Genomic DNA, 19,930 nt, shown 5'->3' on the forward strand with positions numbered 1-19,930 from the left:
AGTAGTAGTAGTAGTAGTAGTGGCGGTGGTGGTAGTGGTGGTAGGAGGATGAGTAGTTGAGTGGTCATAGCAGAGAATTGATAGTTTAAGGCACAAGATGAAGTTATTAATGTAAACATGGATTCTTTGCACATGACTTAGCTCCCACAAATGGCCAGCATTATAATCTGGCATGACACTTACTGTAGATTCAGATTCAATCTTGAGGTCAGAGAAGGTGGGGCTGGTGACTCTGGCAGTGCTGCTTCGTCTCACATTGAGGTTCTTCACACCCCGGGGTAAGCCAAAGTTGGGGTAGTCAGTGGAGAAAACAGTTGTTCCTGAGCCTGGATCAACCACCTTTGGGGAAAATTGTAATAATGGTAACTTTCATAGTTTCACTCTATACTGTGCTGATTTTCTCACTATCCATGTAAACATTAAGTAGTTTCTTGTTTATCTCACTCCATTTATATCCATATTTAAATCATTCAGTCTACATTTCAAGTATTGTGTTTGCAATTATCGACTACTACTCCAAGAATGCTGTTCTCATATATTACCAAACATTTTAGTGCTAACACAATGAAAGGCTACTTCTTTGTCTTATTACTAATACTAAATTTTATTACACTCAGGTTTCAAATGTAAGGTACAGACCACTTACACTATAATTTTAAAACAAATATTTAAAGAAGACTTACTTGAAAGCTGTCCACACTCTTGATTTCTATTTTCTCTGGTCCAACATCTATCACAGGAGGTTTGCTTGAGGTCCTCAAACTAAGAGAAACCTAAGAAGAGATAAATTACTTACACATTCATTCAGAACCAGCAAGCAATATCAACCTTTTCAGTTATGTACAATATTAGGAATACAAACCTTGCTGTCATCTCCATTAATTGAAAACTCAGTGTCAGAGTAGCCATAAATTATTCCATCTTTCTTGATGATGTTTCCTAAATTGGCATTCCCATAGAACTTGGTTGTTCTGTTAGAGGGAAAGTCAATCATATAATAGTACATCAGTGATCATATAATGGACATGGTAGTTGTGATACTGTGTGCTTGTGGCTGCTAGTGTATGGTGAAGGAAATGGAAGAGTCTAGAGGCAAAATTACACCACAGCACAAATTTTGTGTTAGTCCTGTTATGTCACACAGTTATTGATGTAATGTGTCTTTGTGTACATATTTTATTCTTTGTTACTACATTTTCTTAAAATCAGATTTGTCATAATGCAGAACAGTTTATAGTTTTAGTGAGATTTCTGTATATATAATTTCTTTATTCCTCTATTCTTGATAAAAATCAAATTTCTTTTCATTTATTCTCATGCTAGTATGATCCTTACCTTACAATTATTATTTCAGATTTTATCATGTATGGGTATGCTATGGTGGTATTTCACTGCAATCAATATTGCCATGAAAAAAACAAATAGATAGAAATAAGATTTGTTCAGACACTGACTGTGTGCCAGGGAGAAGCTCAATGCTCTCCATGCCGTAGCCAAGACGCAGCACACCCATGGCAAAGAAAGTGAGGAGGAGGTTCCCTGAAGCAAGGAGCAACAGCACGACTACCAAGCCCCAAAAGAAAGTACTCTCCCCACGCTGGGCCTCTGTCCTCTTTGGGGGACTCTCACGCTCACAGCTGGAAAAGACATGTTAAAGAAATAAAAAGAGATTACCATCCCTGCAAGGGGAAAAAAGTAAGGCACTGTTCCAGGATACATAAGTGAAAGACAAGCAGCCTGAAAGTGTAAGGGTTAATAGGCAAGTTGTACAGCTCAAAGGAACTACAGTAGCTTTGAATTTAGGACTGGATTGAGGTAACTGGAGATTTTTCTCCCTTCAAACTGTATAAACCCCACCAATCAGACACCCTAAACTGGCATGATGTTCATCTGTTTAATACCTCCCCTAAATGTTGGGAGAAGCCTCTTGTTTTGCAGTGGAATCTTACAGGCTGAAGATGATGGAGAGGAAGAAGTAGGTGTGGAGTGTTACCTAGTGGTCCTGGTGGTGTGGGCAGTGGAGCGGCCAGTGAGGGTGGCTCGCTCCAGGGTGCTGGGGGCCAGGGAGCTACTCTCAGCCAGGAGAGAAGCTGCAGCAGAGTCCCCCATTCTGCCTCCTGTAATGCACTGTTATCAGCTCCCAAGGCATGACAGTAACTACAGCTGCTACATGAAAGTATGGCAGTTTTCATCAGGTTCTTCCAGACAATATGAGGACCCATGAAGCAGTCCTCTGTAAGTTATGATATGTTTATTATCATTATTTTTATTATTATTATTATTATTATTATTATTATTATTATTATTATTATTATTAATCTGGTATTTTCCATAGTGAATTTATAAGTTGAAGTGTTGAAGGTAAGGAAAATTGAGGAATTGATAGCAGATTAATTCAAAATATCTATACAAAAAAGTTGTGAAAAAATATATACAAAATAACTGAAAGCCTATTAACAAAAAATTACTCGCCTTTATATATCTTTTAAAGAAAAGTAATAAGGTTTTAAAAGTAAATCAAATATGTATATTATATCTATATTATTTGCTTTGAATAGGCTTTGGGAATTTTAAGGAATAATGGAAGTGTTTGATTTCATTATTTGGGTAACACAATGTACTGAGTGAATATGGCAGGTAGGCACAATGAAATTCCGGTCTGCTAATTAGTGACAGATCTATATGAGTGAACCATGTATGTACCTTCACACACACACACACACACACACACACACACACAGATCTGATTGCTATGAACAATATCATATCAGGTATTGAGAAATTGGACCGCGGGAACCTGGTGGTGAGAGATTAAAAGGGGACATGACCAAAAGGTGAAAGGAGTGTGCAGAACGGATATAAAAAAAGGACAGCTTTCCACAACGAATTATTGGAGCTTGGAATGAATTGGAAAGAGACGTAATACATACTAGGAAAATACATGATTTTAAAGAGATTGGGTAATACTAAATATCGAGACGGGCCAGCACGAGCGTAGACTCCTCCCATAAACTACAACTACACACACACACACACACACACACACACACACATAGGACATTTAAATTGTTATTATAAAGAGAGAGATGGATAGGTAGGTGGGTAGACATGTTAACTTAAAGATAAAAAAGTCAGCCTTCTAGGCAATACAATGAATCAGGAATATATAACCAGAAAGCAAGAGTGGCAAATTTTCAGAGTAAAATACGCGATCATTAGATAAGAAACAAAACAAGCATGATTGAAATCTTGCAACACACACACACACACACACACACACACACTGAAAAAAATACATCCATGCTTTGAAAACAGATATATAACAAAAATTAAGTGTTTCTAAATGTTCCCGTCAGTGAACCATTACATCATTATTAATCGCATAACAAGGGTAGGAAACACGCCTCCCGTCACCCCTAATGCCTCATCGCCCATTACTCATTCATTCATCAACCTCATCAGTTATTCCCGCAGAGTTCTCACCTGGATAAGTACTAATGATCGCGTCTGCCTCCACCTTCCTTCCTCTTCTTGTGGCCTCTACTTCCTCTTCTTCCTCTTTCCTCTTTTTTTTCCCCTTCCACCTATTTCTCCAATATACCTTGACTTATTTTTTCCCCACCGCCACCTGAATTACCACACTAACATTATTTTTTTTCATATTATTATTGCAATTATTTCCTTTTCCACCTCTTTGACGAAGTTCATGTGTTCAATTCCTCTTATTCTGAATGGGAGTTTTTTGGAAGTGTGTCTATTCTGTATCATGTATTGTATGGGAAAAGGTAGAAGTGATATATTTTTTAGTAACTTTATAGCTGTGCTTCATTATTCTCAACTTGTGGTGAGATAAGTTGGTCTGATAGGATGATGTTCTTTATGCCCAAGTCCTCAGTAGGAGTTTCGAACAGAAGCTTTATCGTCTGCTAGCACACAAAATAATTCCATACATGGAAAAATTTAGGCCTATAAGTTCTTTATTTTAAGTTAAATTATTATTCTTAATATTTTTTTGAGCATTTCTCTTATTGTTTTGTGCCGTCTCACTTTTCTTTTTTGTTTTTGTTTTGCCCATCCCGCCAAATGAAGTGTTGCCACCGAGAAATACCCGAAATGGCAACACTGTGACGGAGGTAAGGCTGAAAATAAATAAATAGATAAATAAATAAAATAATAAAAATAATAACAATGATTTTTGTAAAAGTAATCTTACTGTGGTTTTCATATATAGTTAATTTTATTTAACTTGATCTCTTATCGCAGTGTTAGACAAACATTTCATTATTTTCTATTGACATTTGTTATTTTTGTAATATCAGGGCCTAACCATTAATTATCGAAGAAAGAAAATAGCGTAATTAACTAATAAAACCAAAGATACCATAACAAAAACGATAGAAAACCAATGTAAGAGTAACAATATAATGCTACATTTTCATTTATAAGATCGCAAACACTTAGAGCAAATATCCGTACCTCCGTAGCTCCTGTTTGTTGACATGGTGGCCCAAGACGTTAGTATATTTATTCCCCTTGCTTGTGTACTTGTGCTTCTTTTACACCTTTCTCCCTGGCGCCCTGTGAGGAGAGGACACCAGTGCCATTCAATATTCAAGGCTTTTGCTGAAGTGTAGGGAGAAATAGTGAAGTGTCGTAGTGGGTGTGAGGGCGAAGGTGGCGGCGTCCCTCAGTGGTCAGGGAGCAAAGGCGCGCCATGGGTGTGGTGGGTAGGGCGACACACCACCACTAGTATGCCTCACGCCCACCTCTCCCGCCCAGAAATAGTATGTCTGAACACTGCAAAGTCAAGCTAGGTGTGTTGTGTTTGGTAGTGTCATCCTATCAGACAGTTGGGCTCAGGACGCTATACGCTGTGTTAGTTGCCGTGTTGTGAGTCTATAGCTTTGCCACTAGGACACCTTCCAGTACACCGGGCTCTTTATCAGTATCAGAGGAGACAGTGGATGGGTGTTGATGTTCTGCTGGTCAAGAAGGGTGGAGTGAAGGTGGTTTCTAATCTCACAATAACACTTGCCTCAGTCGTGGTGTGAACATAGTGTCGCTGTGGTGGTGTCAACAGCTTACATACTTATGTGTTGTGAACTTTAACATCTTAGTGGTAGTTTATAATATCATGAAGCACTGTGGAATGACCTTGAGATATATCAAAAGGTCATCTGTAGAAATTGTACATTGACAAAATAGGAAAGAGGTCAGATGGTTTGGTAATTCCGGATGGCCATATTATATCATGGTAGTACAAAATCTCGACTTTCAATTTTTCCATGCGTTTTGGACAACACATCTTATGATTGCCCTCACAATTGACAAAATCATTATACAACTCAACAAAACATGCCTGTGTGGATCTCAGCCTGTAACAGTTGAAAACCAGTCTATATTAGAAGTTACAGTTTGTGGAAGTACTTGCACAGGTGCCCACCACTGATGTGCATGCACCCAGCTAGCTATTTGAGAGGTCTGAATACTTAGCTGTCACATATTTTAAAGTTTATTCCGTCTATAACACCAGCCTGTCATTCCCTGGAAATGAGTTGTTGAAACAAAACACACACACACACAGGTTTGAGTTATGTTCAAGTTCCTAAAGAATTTTCAGTGAAAATGAACAGTTACTTTCTACCTTGATGAAACACATGGGATATACAATGTTTATAAGGTTTTCATTCTTAACCATAGCTCTTTGAGTGCTAAACTCTTTGTATCTTTCTGACAGTAACACTGGACAAAGTGATCAAGACCGTGGTGAATTGAGTACACAAATGTTCACAAAGAATAAATTAAAGGAAACTTATTCCCTAGGCCTATAGGAAGAGGGGAATGGTCCTCATTATTCATAGGGAATTTTTTTTTATATATAATAATATTTAAATCCTTATTTATTTATTTGTTGATTTGTTTATTATCTATCTATTTATTTACTTATTTATTATTTATTTATTTATTACTTATTTATTTTACTTATTCACTTTTTTTCAGATGGAGGTCGGGTATAAGCTGCCCAACAAGTGGCCTAAGCTGCTTGACATGACCAAGGATGAGTGCCGCAAGGCTCTCCGTGCCCTGGGTGAGGAAACTGCTCTGTGCTTACTGAATGCTGAAAAAAAAAAATTAATTGTGTGTATATTCTCATAGTGCAGCATTATTTAAGTGAGTAAGTAATTAAATAATGTTCAATTTTAACAGAGTTGACAACATACAGTCAGGTGGTTTCTGTACTACGAGCACAAGGAGAACTGACAAAGGAGAAAAAGAAGCTACTCAGTGACCTGCAAACTATGTTTTCCATTTCCCTTGAGAGACACAGAGCAGAAATTAGAAGAGCAGTCAATGATGAAAAGCTCACCACCATAGCAGACACGTAAGATGCCGCCTTGGGTAAAGTTGTGCCTTGCCTTCAGTAGACTGTCCATATGGAAGAGAGGAATTATTTCTTCATTCCTGTTACCAGTTTTTGTCTTTCCCTCAGTCTTCTTTCGTCTTTTTTCATCCCTCACCCATTGATAGATTAAGGATTCATCTCATGAAAAACAGTGTAGCTCGAATATTTCTTTTTTTGGCAGGGTGAATGGAGCTGAGTGGACTGTTTGGATGATTCTAACGGATGAGTGGATAGGTAAATGGTGTGACAAACTAGCTTAAGTGTGATTGTCTCTATTCTTTTTCCAAACTAACATACTTAAATCACTATGCCCAACCGTATCTCATATATAAACCCTTTAGAAATGCACTATTAATTTCCACAACTCATTGTGGTGAACCTTCTCTTTTATATGCATGTTAAAGGGTCATATACTTGTCACACTGTAGAATCTTACAATTTATCTTCATATATCTCATGGTGAGTTAATGTTGGAGTGGAAACAAATAGAACACATTATCAGGCATATTAAAAACAACTTCATTTTTCCTGCACAGGCTGGCTGGACCCAACACTGGGGTGGAGTGGGCAGTGGAGGGGCGGCGGCTGGTACCCCTCATGCCGCGCGTCCCTCCACAGACAGCATACACAGCCCTGGCAACACGCATGGCTCTCCTCTACTATGGAATGAATGCCAAGATGCCTCACCCCTCTGCCACAGCACATTATGGAAAGATGGATGGTAAGCATGGGAGGATCAGATTGTATGTACACACCTGAAAGAAAAGTCTTTTCTGTCAGGTAGAGGTGACATTCAGTTTTTTATTTTTTTAGTACAATGAAATTTTGAAGCTAAAAATAAAATAATGATGTCCTTTGCCACAATCAGTGAATAAAGATTTCGGATTTACAAATAAAATCTCAAAAGAACTACTTGAAATATAGTGAATAAGGAATTTTTCTTTTCTTTCTAAACCTCCATTTATCTGTCATTTATGAATTTTCTGTTTATGAATAGTTTCTAAGGAAAGTAACCTACTGGTAACTTGGGATTCTTCTGTATGAACTGCATAATCCTAATGATAAACTATAGCCTGAAGAGAAGGCATTGAAGAATTAGAATAAGAAAATTTCTCATTTCCTTTCAGATCTTGGTGCTGAGTCTGGGGATACAGACTCTGAGGAGGAGACAGAGGGTCTAAGGTTCATGCCTGGAGCGATGGTGCCACCACAGTATAATGCTGACCAGGGATCCTACACAACCCTGCCATTCTCACAGGCCCGGCTCTCCAAGTTACCTCCGTAAGTGGGAGGAGTGTATTCATGGTTGGAAAGAATCTGGGTTTTTAAAAAAAAACCCAACCCACTGGGTTTTTTGGGGTTTTATTTATTTATTTATTTTTTTTTTGTGGGGGGGTTATTTTTTATTCTTCATATTTATATGTAAAAATTAAAAAGTAATCTAGAGTGAAGCAAAAGGTTTGAAGTGTTATCTGAAGGACAGACACTTGTTTAGGTCATGTTGATACAGGTTGGTCGAGATTAAAAGAAAACCCGTTTGATATGATTTATAATTTATTAAAGTAAGATCTTTATGGATTTTACATTTCTTGTGTGTATGTACATATATAAACCTTAGTTGTCAATGTGATATAATTTTTTTTTATTTATTTATTTATTTTATTTATTTATTTATTTATATTTTATTTTATTTATTTTTTTTTGTGTGTGGGGGGGAGGGGGGGAAGCAGCCCTGCAGTGTTTTACCTTGTGTGGTACCAGGCACTTTGTATCTTGCATATATCATGGTGACATCCTTGCAAGAGAGAGTAGCCAAAACACACACACACACACACACACACATATGCATTTTCTTACATCCCCATAGACCTCAAATGTTCCTATGATAGAGGGAAAAAAAGGTAAGTAAAGGATCTTCACTATACATATTTTTGTGTAATCTAAAGTCACACAGCCTCAGATTATGTGTGGCTTCATTCTTATGAGTGATGAGTGAGAAATCTAAGCCTTAGCTTCCAAATGCCTTATCCTCTAATATACATATTTGTTGGAAATTATGTTGAGTATTTTGTTGAGGAGAACCTGAAATTAAAGATCTTTTATAGAGTAAGTACTCCATCAACCTTCTTATTTTTCTGTACTGTGTTCTAATAGACCATCTTATCCTTTTCTTCCCATATTTTTTGTTATTTTCTGATGGTTGATTGAAACATTAGGTATCTCATTATTTTCAGGAAAAGTATTGATGTTTAATTTTTCACATTATATCTGTTTTCTCATTAAGTTATTCATTAAGGTGTGGGGGTCATTTGTCTCTTGATTGGTTGATCTTGTTCTTGTTGCTGTTTTTATTATTCATTTCCTGTGTTTCCTTTTGTAATTGACAGGAAAGAAAATCGTGAAATCCCAACCACCACCTCAGGAGGAAGTGGAGGCTCAGCTGGTGTTGGTGGGGGTGGTGGAGCAGGTGGTGGTACTGCTACTAGTGGTGGCACTGGTGGTGGAGGCAGTGACAAGAGGAAAAGAAAGAGGTCTTCATCAGAACATCCTCTTCCTCCCCCACCTCCTCCTCCCCCTCCTCCTCCTACTCCACCAACCCCACCCACCAGAGACCTTCCTTCATCCCCTGGTACACCAAACAAGGTAAGTAGATATAGGAACCCTTCAATTTCATACATCTTAATTTTCCAGATTATTTGAAATCTTTGTAAAATCTACAACAGCTTAAAGTTAAGAAATGGAATGTTGAATTGAACATAAATTAAATTTTGCATATCATGATTTTGCTATGCTAAGCTGAATATATATATATATATATATATATATATATATATATATATATATATATATATATATATATATATATATATATATATATATATATATATATATATATATATATATATATATATATATATATATATATATATATATATATATATATACAAAGTGGAACCTTGGCTATCGAATGTCTCCCTTTCCAAACAACTCGGTTTTCAAACAAAACTTTTAACTCTTAATTGCTTCGGTTGCCATACCATAATAAACAAAATTACTTGATTTCAAATACTACAAGACTTACCAAAAGCTGCCATTTATTACTAATTTATAATTTCTACAAATATTTCCTTCATTTTTATATATTTGGAGGAGAGACAGAGGGTAAGACAGTACTTCAATCTCTGAAATAGTTAAATGTGATCCCATCAAAAAACTGGGTTACCGTGTCGTGGAATTTTGTTTGCTAGTGTGGAAATATTGTGACATTTGGCAGCTGAGCATGGAATAAATTTCTACATCCACACCTTCCAAGAAACTGCGTGAATATGAAAAGAAATATGTACTTAAATTATGCAAAATTCATGTTGACGCACGTTAATATATATATATATATATATATATATATATATATATATATATATATATATATAATATAATTGTCAAATAATGTTAACTTCCTCAAATTAGCATACATTTCTTCTTTTATATTCAGTAGCGTATTCCACATAGGTGTAGAAAAACAGGCATCAATGAATTGGCAACACTCAGTATTCCACATAGTGTTGTGTAGAAATATAGTAACCCTGTGAAGAATCCCATTGTAAATAAACAAGGTTCGGCGCTCAGGGGTAATCCCAAGTCTCCTGTAGCTCTCTTTATGACACACAATGCCATCACTACTGCACAACTGCAATTTCCCAGTAGCTCTTCCCAGCAGCAAGATGTCTAAGTGTTATGATCACCTTCATTTTGGCAGTGAATGGGTTGCTCTTCTCTGTGTCACTGTAAGGCTTCCCTCACTTGATCAGGGACAAAGAGAATGTCTGCATGGTTTGAATATCTTTTGATGAGTTGTGTCACTAAGTTCATTCAGTATATCCTTTCTGGATAAAAAAATTCCTAAGCTGGCGATGTTGTGGAGCAGCCATCTTAGCAGTGGAAGTGTTGGTCATTACCTGTTAAGACATGGTGGATGGGTGTCTGGGAATGGATTACTCTATTTTACATTGATTCCTATGGGGAAAATAGTTTCGGTTTTCAAACATTTTGAACTTAAAATGGCATTCAGGAACAAAGTTAAAAAACCAAGATTCCAATGTGTGTGTGTGTGTGTGTGTCCATATATATATATATATATATATATATATATATATATATATATATATATATATATATATATATATATATATATATATATATATATATATATATATATATATATACACACACACACACACACACACACACACACACAAATTCCATTGATCTTACAGTTGCTGCATCTCAGCTAGCATTCCTGAGCTACCTCCTACATAACTCAGTGCAGGGCTTAGATAGGCACTTACTGGGGCGTTCTGGTCTCTTGCACCTTGTTAACAGACGGTCATGACACCAGGTTCTGCTCCCCTTTACGGCTGCCAATACTTGTGATCAGCCTCCCTGCACTGTCTCTTCTACACAGTGTAGTGTGGAGCTCACATTCATCTCTAAATGACCCTTCTGGCCTCCTGTGGTGAATTACACAACTAAGGTTGCTACCCTGTTTCACCCATCAACAGGGAAGGGAAGCTACCAAGCAACTCCCCACTTATTGAGAAAGAATTGTCAGCCATGTTCTAGGAAGGGACAGTTACAACAAAAGACACACTTAAGAGGTTGAGGGTATAATATCTCATTGGACAACTACCCTCAGTAATGGACCACCCATGTCCAACAAAGTATTATATCCTTCTGTGGATCAGTGTCATTTACAGCTTCCTGGAAGACAGGCCTCTACCACCCACACAATGGCAGGGCCTGAGCAAGGAGTAAACTTCACTGGACAGCAGCTTACATATAACACAGTACCATTTAATACAACAAAGTATACATAAACAAGCTGCCCATAGACCAAACAGGAGGATCCACTAACCGCACACAGACACCAGACACTTAGCTCACAGAGTTGAGAAGTCACATCATAATATATCAAGTGCATTAGAAGGAACTGCACTCACAGGCAGGTTGATGGAGACTGCTAAGTCCTGACAAATATCAACAGGGGCATACTGCAGTGAATTACTCAAATACCCCTTAATAGCAGCTATTCCTCTAACTGTATCTCTCCCACTCTTCTCACAGTAACACTGCCTCTAACTGCACATATGGCTCTTGTGGGGTATGGATAATGACTGAGCGTGAGAATGCAATACCTGTGCTCATGACAAGGATATGACTCATGCCATAGGGGAGGGGGAGGAACAGGGATACACCCTACATCACCCGCTGCCCTGTCTCACTCAGATTAGTTTACACAAATAAGATGATTGTCTTCAGAAAATAATTGTAATTGAACTATGGGGCTAGATGTATTCTGGGTATTTTATAAGCAAAGGGAACTCTTCAATTAAACAACATGTGGGACACAAAATGGACAAACAGCTGGAAATATAGAAAATTAAGTGAGGAAGAAGAGTGACTACGTGCAGAAGATTCTATTGTAAGTTGGGCGGACAGCCAGGCATTTATTGCACATCGTACATCTGCATCTACGTCACTCATCCCTGTTAACCTTCCTTCACTCTCTCATCCTCCCATCCTCTTCCTTTGTCTCATCTTTCTTCTCACTTCCTCTGCTCACTACTTCTATTCACTCCTTATGCCCCACATAATATATATATATATATATATATATATATATATATATATATATATATATATATATATATATATATATATATATATATATATATATGACATTAAATTCATAAGTTTAGTTATTATTTTTCATCTTGCAGTAATTATTTTTGCTTCTGCATGTGTGGGCCTACTGGCTTCTTGCAGCTTCCCTTATTTTCTTATATTCTTGTGTTCTATATTTTTACTGATTGTATTTTGTCTGCAGGTGACAGGAATTGGTCGACCGCTGCCTGGCCCTCCCATGAAGATAACAGTAACAGGCAACATTACCCGCGGCACCTCAGGCACGCCAGTCTCCACACTTGGCAGCCACACACAAAAGGTACATGCATTTCTGCTTTGTTAACCACATGCTTGATGGTGTAGTGCCATTACCCTTTTTGTTCTCATGTTAACAAGTGATAACTTGAATTAATGAACAATAAGAAAATAAATGTGTAAAGACTCTTGACACACTTAGTTCCAGAGGAATATGAAAGAATGGGTAGCATCGTCCCTTTATTTAATTATTTGTAGTGGAGAGTGATGTTCCAGGCTGGTAAAAAACATTTTTTCATATCCAATTTGAAAATGCCTCCATGGGTTGAGTATGACAGAAGAGGCTCCCCCATGTTCCCTTCCATACTCTCTTCTCTGACAGAATTCTCTACTTTAAATTCAATATTTGGAAATGCTTTAACATAAACATAAAGCAAGCCAGGAATATCTTAATGAAACAGAAAATTAAAGACAAATATCATTGATGGAATATTAATGGTAAATGCATTATTTTCTTCCAGGTCATCCTTGTGTCCACCTCGGGAGCAAGTGGTGTGGGTGGAGGAGTGTACCAGAGATCCCTCAGCGTTCCAGTGATGAAGGGTGGGACAGGCACTGCCCCCACAGTGATGCGAGGGGTATCGGCCTCCAGCAGCACAACCCCATCCAGCCAGATACAGACAGGTATTTGGATCAATGAGTTCCTATTTCAAACGTTCAGAAAATATGTATCTTAATCCCGTGTGAAATTTTATGTGGTTTGTCATGAAATTTTTCCTATCACATTGTGAGTTATTAGGATGTTAGTACTTTTGGCTGTAATGTAATTTTTCTTGATGATGCAGGGAGCACTGTAGGTTCAGGAAACATGATTGTGCCGCCCACCTACTCCAGCAGTGGCCTCCATGGTGCTAGTGCCATGTCTCCTGCAGGTAGGCCTTGGGGTTAGGCATGGTGCATATCATGATTATAAAACTTTGGAAACAATTCCTACTATGGATGTCTTTACTTGCATTTTTGTGCATGTCATTCCAGTATTTATTATTTAAAATTTCTGATACACTTTTAAAATTTTTATCTGAAACAGGTACGTATGCCAATCGTACGAGACCTCGTGTTCCCTCTGGCACACTGCCTTCCAGACCACGAGAGAGATCAAAGTCACTTGTTCTCCAGGCAGACTCTGCAGGAAGAGGTATGTACAGAAGAACATCAGCCATGTGATGGGACTTGATAGACTTCTCTGCAAGTATTGAGTTATGAAGGAGAAGAGTAGAAAAGTTGGATGGTTGCTGCTTTTGTCATGATGAAATCTCAGTACAGTTAGTGATGGTGTTGAAGGAAGAAATTAAACACAAAAAATCAATGTGCTTCTACTATAGGTGCTGAAGGAAGTGGTAGCAGCAGCTGCAGTAATGTATCTTCAGGCAGCCATGTGAGTCCCATGCCTTCCTTCCCTGGGGGTTCATCTGCTGTAGTGGGAGCAGCATCAGGGTCCCCCAGTCTGTCTTCAGGACATTTGATGACACACCAAACTATACAGGTAAGATACTCTGATTCTAAAATGAAGATTGTTTATTGTTGTTTGCTGACTTATTACTCATGCTGCCTGCTCTGTGGTACATTACTTATTTTGTGTTGTGGAACTCCAGTTCTCTCTCCATCTTATCACCAGTATGTTGCAGTGTATCCCTGATGACCAACTTCATAAATTTCTTTCATTTTCTCATTGCAGGTCAGACCAAGTGCCACCATTAATCCTGGGAAGACAGCAATTCAGATTCGTCAGGAAGGAGGTAAGTACTATTATGAAAACTTGTGTTATATTAAATCAAAAGTATTAACTAATTTAACTATTTTAGAATTGAGAGCCACTCTTCAAGGATTTTTTTTTACTCAGCTCACTGACTAGATTACAGTTGTACTTCAGTTGTCGTTTTTGCAAATTATAAGATTAGGCAATACATCATAAGTAGTTTCCTAATGCCTTTTTAAATCACCACAGGTGCAGGAGCCAAGATCATCACACATGCTGTAGGCAGTGCTGGAGTCACAGGGACTGCAGGCTGCACCACCTCTGTTGCTTGCACCACCTCCACTACCATCATCACCACAGCCACCTCCTCAGGCATCACTCCAGGCTCCAGCACCACAGGACGCTTGGTTGGACGTGCCCCCATCCTGCCACCAAGCTCTCCCCAGGGAAGTGGTGCACCATTGTATGTGGTGACCACCAACTCAGGCACAATCACTGTTGTGACTCGCACTGTTGCTGCTGGTCAGGGTGAGTATTTTGAGGCCACAGAGGTATGGTTGAACTTTAAAATAACATTACTTTTGTACCATGTGTGTCCTTTTATGTATGATTTTGTATAATTCATTACATTAAAAACTGTGAATAGCAAGAAACCATTATGAGCTCACAAGATATTTCCTGTTTCAGGGACAGGGCCACGAGTTGTAACAGTGAATACTATCAATGCCCCCAAGTCCTCTGTCAGCAGTGTGAGGACCCCAACTCCTGCCACAGTGGTGTCTGTCGGCCCTAAGACCATTCAGACAGTGCGCGTCACACCCCAGGGTCAGGGCCCTTCAGGATTGCGACCAGTGCTTGGTGGTACCAAGTCCAATGTGATTGTGGTGCACAAAGGTGGCCCTACAACTGGGACAAGACCCATGAGCATCCAGGGAATCAGGGTAATCAAGGTCTTGCACTTGAGGTTGCTGAAGATGCTTTTTACTTAGTCATAGTTTGAAAATATCCATGACAATGGTAGTATATAGATGAATTATACAAATGACTAAGAGAGACAGGTGTGAAGATGAACAGATTCACATTAAATGCTCATATGTCCTTTCACATACCAAGCATTTGATATTGTTTTCATATGTATGGTGGGCAGTGTATCTTTCATGATAAGGAATCTCTTGTACTTTTGTTAAGATATGCAAGTTTTCATGACAACACTGCCCACTGTACTGTTTAGTAAGGAAAAAATAAGAAGTAAATCGTGAATAACTTAGAAGTTAATTGAAAACTAACAAAAATTTTTTTCCTAGGATGTACCAACCAAAATTACCATTGGAAAGACATTCACTGGGAGTACAGCTGCCCCAGTGCTACAGAAGCCTCCCACTGTGCCCCGCGGACCCATCACCACCCCAGTCCTCACCACGGCTAGCACACCAACCACTCAGAGCAACGTCATTGTGGTGGATCTGAGTCCAGAGACCTCTAATGTGAACAACACTGGGGCTCTGGCTGATATTTTGCAAGTCACAGGTATTCAAGAGTAATAACAAATGCCATGTACTCAAAGACATTCGTATACTCATTGTTCTCTCCTTGGAAGTCTTGGGTTCTGTTGTGATTGTTCCAGGTGGGGTTATTAAGGATTCTTCAGTATTTCTTTACCTATGACAGACACACTATGCTACTTTAAGGTTTATTTACCTGTATAATGAACATTGTATGTATACATGCATGTTTATTTCTAAAACATAATTAGCCATACTTAACACTCTGAATGGTGTTGAGTATTGTACTAACTTGGAGTTTGAGTAATTAAGCATGCTTTCGATATTTTTGTCATTTATATATTTGTCTATTCATATATCTATTTTCTAATGCATTCATAGCTAGAGTATTCCAATTTTAAGTGAAGTCACATAATTTGTGTTTGTTACAAGCAGTCTTCGGAGAAGTTTTGCTTGGTTGTAAGCCTGTGTAGGGGAAACTTAGTCCTTAAAGGGCAGCATCACATGACGTACAAAACCATCCAGACTTTCCTACTGTCATAAATTCAGGCGAGGCACCATCAACAAGCAGCAGCGGCAGCAGCAGCAGCAGCAACAGCAGCAGCAGCAGCAGTGGCAACAGCAACACAAGTGACCTCACTACAACCACTACCTCCATGTCCTCCATCCCTGACACCACCACAATCCCAGCTGCTTCCACCTCCATCACCACCCCAACCATCATCACCACCACCACCAGCACTGCAGCAGCCACCACCTCCAGCACCTCCACCACCATTACCACAGTCAGCGCCACTACCACCACTGCTGCCTCCACCACTTCTAGCTCTGTCTCTGCCTCCACCACCACTGCCACCACTGTTGCCCTGAGTGCCACCCCAATAGTCAGCAGCAGTGATGGAGGGGCAGGCTTAAGTAGCAGTGGTGGAGGGAGTACTGGAGGTGGAAGTGGAGGGGGAGGGGGAGGGGGAGGAGAAGGGGAAGGAGAGTGGCTCAACCTGGGACTGGAAGGAGAAGATTCACCGGGCCACAGTCTACCTGAAGGACAAATGCAGATGTTAGGTAAGACTTATATAGGTTTCCAACTCTTAATGCTCCTTTTTCCATTTTTCTATAACAGCAGCCCCTCTTGGTCCTACTAGAGCATAATATATATAAGGAGAGAGAGAGAGATTAGGGAGATTGGTTTCTTACTGTTAAATATTTATTTAGAATATATGAATTTGTTAATGATGAGTCATATGACTTGGGTGATCCTGTCATTATGATGATCCTGCATTATGATGGAAGAGAGAAAGAGAGAGAGAGAGAGAGAGAGAGAGAGAGAGAGAGAGAGAGAGAGAGAGAGAGAGAGATGAAAGAAACCTAGCCATGGTAGTACTTGCCTAGTAATAATAAAGAAATTCACCTTGTGCTTTCAGAGGAAGCTGTAGAAATTTTAGGACGAGGAGACAAAGAATCTGCAAGAAACCTTCTTCGTCAAGCTGGAATTGAATTGCTGGATTCCCCTGTAGAACTTGGTGAACATGGAGCGGTGAGCATTGATTTGTGATATGCACTTATAAATATTTGATTGTAGCTTTCAGTGTGTTGTAAAGCTTTATGCACTTATAAATAATTGATTGTAGCTTTCAGTGTGTTGTAAAGCTAGTTGTCAAAAAGAGACACCAATGGCTTACTGAAATTATGGCATGTTATTTTCATACTTTATCAGAAATTTATTGTTATTTATGGAATTACATTTTGTAGAGTGTTTTGCAGCCCTTGGTTCAATATTGTTTGTGGTAAAATAAATAATTATAATGACTTGGTAGCTGCTGTTAAGAATGGTTTAATTCCTGCACCAGGAGGGAACATCCATGGCAAGTCTCATGGCTGGACTGGTGAGTCAGCTCCCAGGAACACACCTGGATGAGGGCCCTCTGGCACCTGTGGGAGAGCTGGACCCAGTCACTGGACTCTTCTACAACCCATCCAGCAGTAAGATGACATTCTGTTTGTCCTCTGGTTGTCATTTTTGCTTTTTCTGACAGTATAAATGGCACATTATATTCAAAGTTTTGTCTGCTTCATACATATTATGAGATTATATTTGAATAAGTTTTACTATTTTGCAGCAGTAAACTTACTGAATTATATTCATATTTTTCTTCTAGGTGAAAGTTTGTCTGATAGCAACAGCAATTCAGGTAAGATTAAAAAATTGTTTGTATACCAAACTGACAGTTTCTTTAAAGGTGGGTAGGCAAAATAAAGTAGCTACATACATACATTCACCTGCATTTTCTCACATGTTTGGCTTAAGAGCTTTAGGCTAAAGAGCACTGATCTTCACTGCCTCATACTGCACAAGGGTCATTTATGTAGTACATGCTTCAAACTCCATCACAGGCCCAAGCAACAAATTTTTTTACCTGTGCTGTTTTGTGATAGCCCCATCCCCTCTCCACCACTTGAACCATTTAGCTGATTAGACCAGATGTAGAAGATTCATATCAAGACACAAGGTTATTGAGACCACATTTCCATTCATGTACATATCTGCATCTGCTTTTTGTTTATTTTTATCACAGGCAGTCACTATCTTTCTCCATGCACAGTCATCCCCCTTCCATCAAATGCTTTTTTTCACACACCACCCATTCCTTGGTTTTTCCCTTATCTTTATTCTTCAGTAATATCCTTTTATCTTCACCAATTGCTCCGCTTCCATTCTCTCTATCTGCCCAAACCATCACAATACCCCTTATTTTGATAATTGGCCAACTCCTTGTTTCCTTCACACTTCCTTCTTCACTCAGTCCTTGCTTTGCATTATTCATATTCCTCAAACACGTCATCTCTATTACATTCTGTCTCCTCCCTGCTGTTTCACTATTGCATGTTCCACTCCCATATAGCAAAAAGCAATCATTGTTACTTAAAGTAGTTTACCTCCCAGAAACTACTTACATTTCAAAGTTACACTCATCCTACCATCTAGTCTTCCTACATTAGTTTAGAATTTATTTACTTGTTTATTTATTTTCTCTCCTTTAATTTTCACTGTCATTTGAGTATCATTTTACAAGTCCTTGACAGTATCATGTTTCATTATCTCAGTTCACTATATATTCATTAAGGTTGTATTTTCTTTCATGTTCCAGCTTCTGATGAACTTGAGGTGCCAGAGGAAAGAGAATCTGCTGACTAACTCTCACATGCAGGGTTTTAATACTCACTCTCGCCAGATGGTGGAGACAGCTCTTTTAGATGTTGATTGTAGTCCTTAGAAAACAGAGTTTTAGATATATTTTATTCTTAATGACACATGATAGATATAGGTGTAGCTTACTTCATTGATGTATATGACTTGTTGATGTTTATTTTTAAAGGTAAACAACCTAAATGAAATTGATTATACTGAACATATTATTATCTCCTTTAAAATAATATATACTGATAGGTTATCTTTTAACAATACTGAGTTAATATCATGATAGGATTGACATAACATAGAAGACTAAAGTTAACATTATGTAGTTTTGTTTGAATAAATGGCATATATTTATATTGTATGTCATTTACTACTTGGTCATATTCTGCAAGTCCCTTCCCAGACCAGTAATTGTGACCAGCATTATATTGTTCTCACACCTTCATGCAACAGAAATATACCCACTAATAATAATGGGGACATATTCTGAGCTGCCATCAGTGTGAACATTAAATCAGGGTTGTGTGGATGGTGGGGTAAAGTTGTCTGGCAGCTCTCAGGTATGTTGCTTGTTCTCTGGGGCATTGAGAAGCCTCAGACCAGTTAACTATTGAATACAACTTTTGTTAGTATAACCACACCAGGTTGCAGTCAGCCCATTGTCTCTCAGGTCTCCTAATGAAGTAGTTCACTGTTGTCCCATAGAACCCTCTCATCTTCATTTCATAAAGGATGTGCAATATGCAGATATTAATTCACAGGTTTTATGACTTATTGGAAACATAAGTATGTGATCACAGCCTGCCTCTATTTATTTGCTCATTATATACATTTATTTGTTATTTTTTATCTTTTGTAGTAAGTCCAGAAACATTGAGTGAATATTAACAGCCATTTTCATCTGAAGGAAGTAATATTAGTAACAGAAGTATTAGTTACTGTGAGAGTTCATATTAATGTTTTGTCCTTCCAGTTTATATATTTTGATCTCAAATATTGAAACTCGTGCAAAATTATTGGATATGCTTGTAAATTGGTATTTTTCAAAATATATATCCTCAATTTATATAATCATGGCATATGATTTATACTGTTTTTATTTTATTTATTGATTATGTGGTTTAATGATTTTTTCA

The 19,930-nt window shown here is 38.2% G+C and overlaps 2 protein-coding genes across 7 annotated transcripts in view; one reads left to right on the plus strand and one right to left on the minus strand.

Moving 5' to 3' along the window:
- LOC135105769 (beta-sarcoglycan-like) overlaps positions 1–3,722 on the minus strand; it is a 6,344-nt gene extending 2,622 nt beyond the window's left edge. Inside the window, exons 1-6 of the mRNA XM_064014229.1 lie at positions 3,484–3,722; positions 1,994–2,117; positions 1,455–1,637; positions 863–971; positions 684–773; positions 184–339 (exon numbers count right to left, since the gene is read on the minus strand). Of these exons, the coding sequence (XP_063870299.1) occupies positions 184–339; positions 684–773; positions 863–971; positions 1,455–1,637; positions 1,994–2,109 (654 nt within the window). The 5' untranslated portion in view covers positions 2,110–2,117; positions 3,484–3,722. The remainder of the gene's footprint in view (positions 1–183; positions 340–683; positions 774–862; positions 972–1,454; positions 1,638–1,993; positions 2,118–3,483) is intronic.
- On the plus strand, positions 1,633–19,148 carry LOC135105767 (BRCA2-interacting transcriptional repressor EMSY-like). Of its 6 annotated transcripts, none has more exons than XM_064014222.1 (20): positions 1,633–2,235; positions 6,001–6,088; positions 6,208–6,382; positions 6,940–7,124; positions 7,531–7,684; positions 8,791–9,046; positions 12,288–12,404; positions 12,862–13,024; positions 13,186–13,272; positions 13,428–13,535; positions 13,723–13,883; positions 14,076–14,136; positions 14,346–14,624; positions 14,784–15,046; positions 15,401–15,623; positions 16,148–16,660; positions 17,020–17,132; positions 17,446–17,578; positions 17,755–17,787; positions 18,745–19,148. In XM_064014222.1, the coding sequence occupies exons 1-20, from the start codon at positions 2,221–2,223 to the stop codon at positions 18,789–18,791; spliced, it is 3,174 nt and encodes a 1,057-aa protein (XP_063870292.1). In that variant the 5' UTR covers positions 1,633–2,220; the 3' UTR covers positions 18,792–19,148. The 6 variants fall into 6 exon arrangements, with proteins under 6 accessions (XP_063870292.1, XP_063870291.1, XP_063870293.1 ...); XM_064014221.1 differs by lacking the exon at positions 1,633–2,235 and adding an exon at positions 4,442–4,514; XM_064014223.1 differs by lacking the exon at positions 1,633–2,235 and adding an exon at positions 4,442–4,514 and having other exon boundaries at positions 14,784–15,037.
- Positions 19,149–19,930: the final 782 nt, after the last annotated feature.

The sequence above is a fragment of the Scylla paramamosain genome, chromosome 12 (assembly GCF_035594125.1).
Source record: "Scylla paramamosain isolate STU-SP2022 chromosome 12, ASM3559412v1, whole genome shotgun sequence".
Taxonomy (NCBI): domain Eukaryota; kingdom Metazoa; phylum Arthropoda; class Malacostraca; order Decapoda; family Portunidae; genus Scylla; species Scylla paramamosain.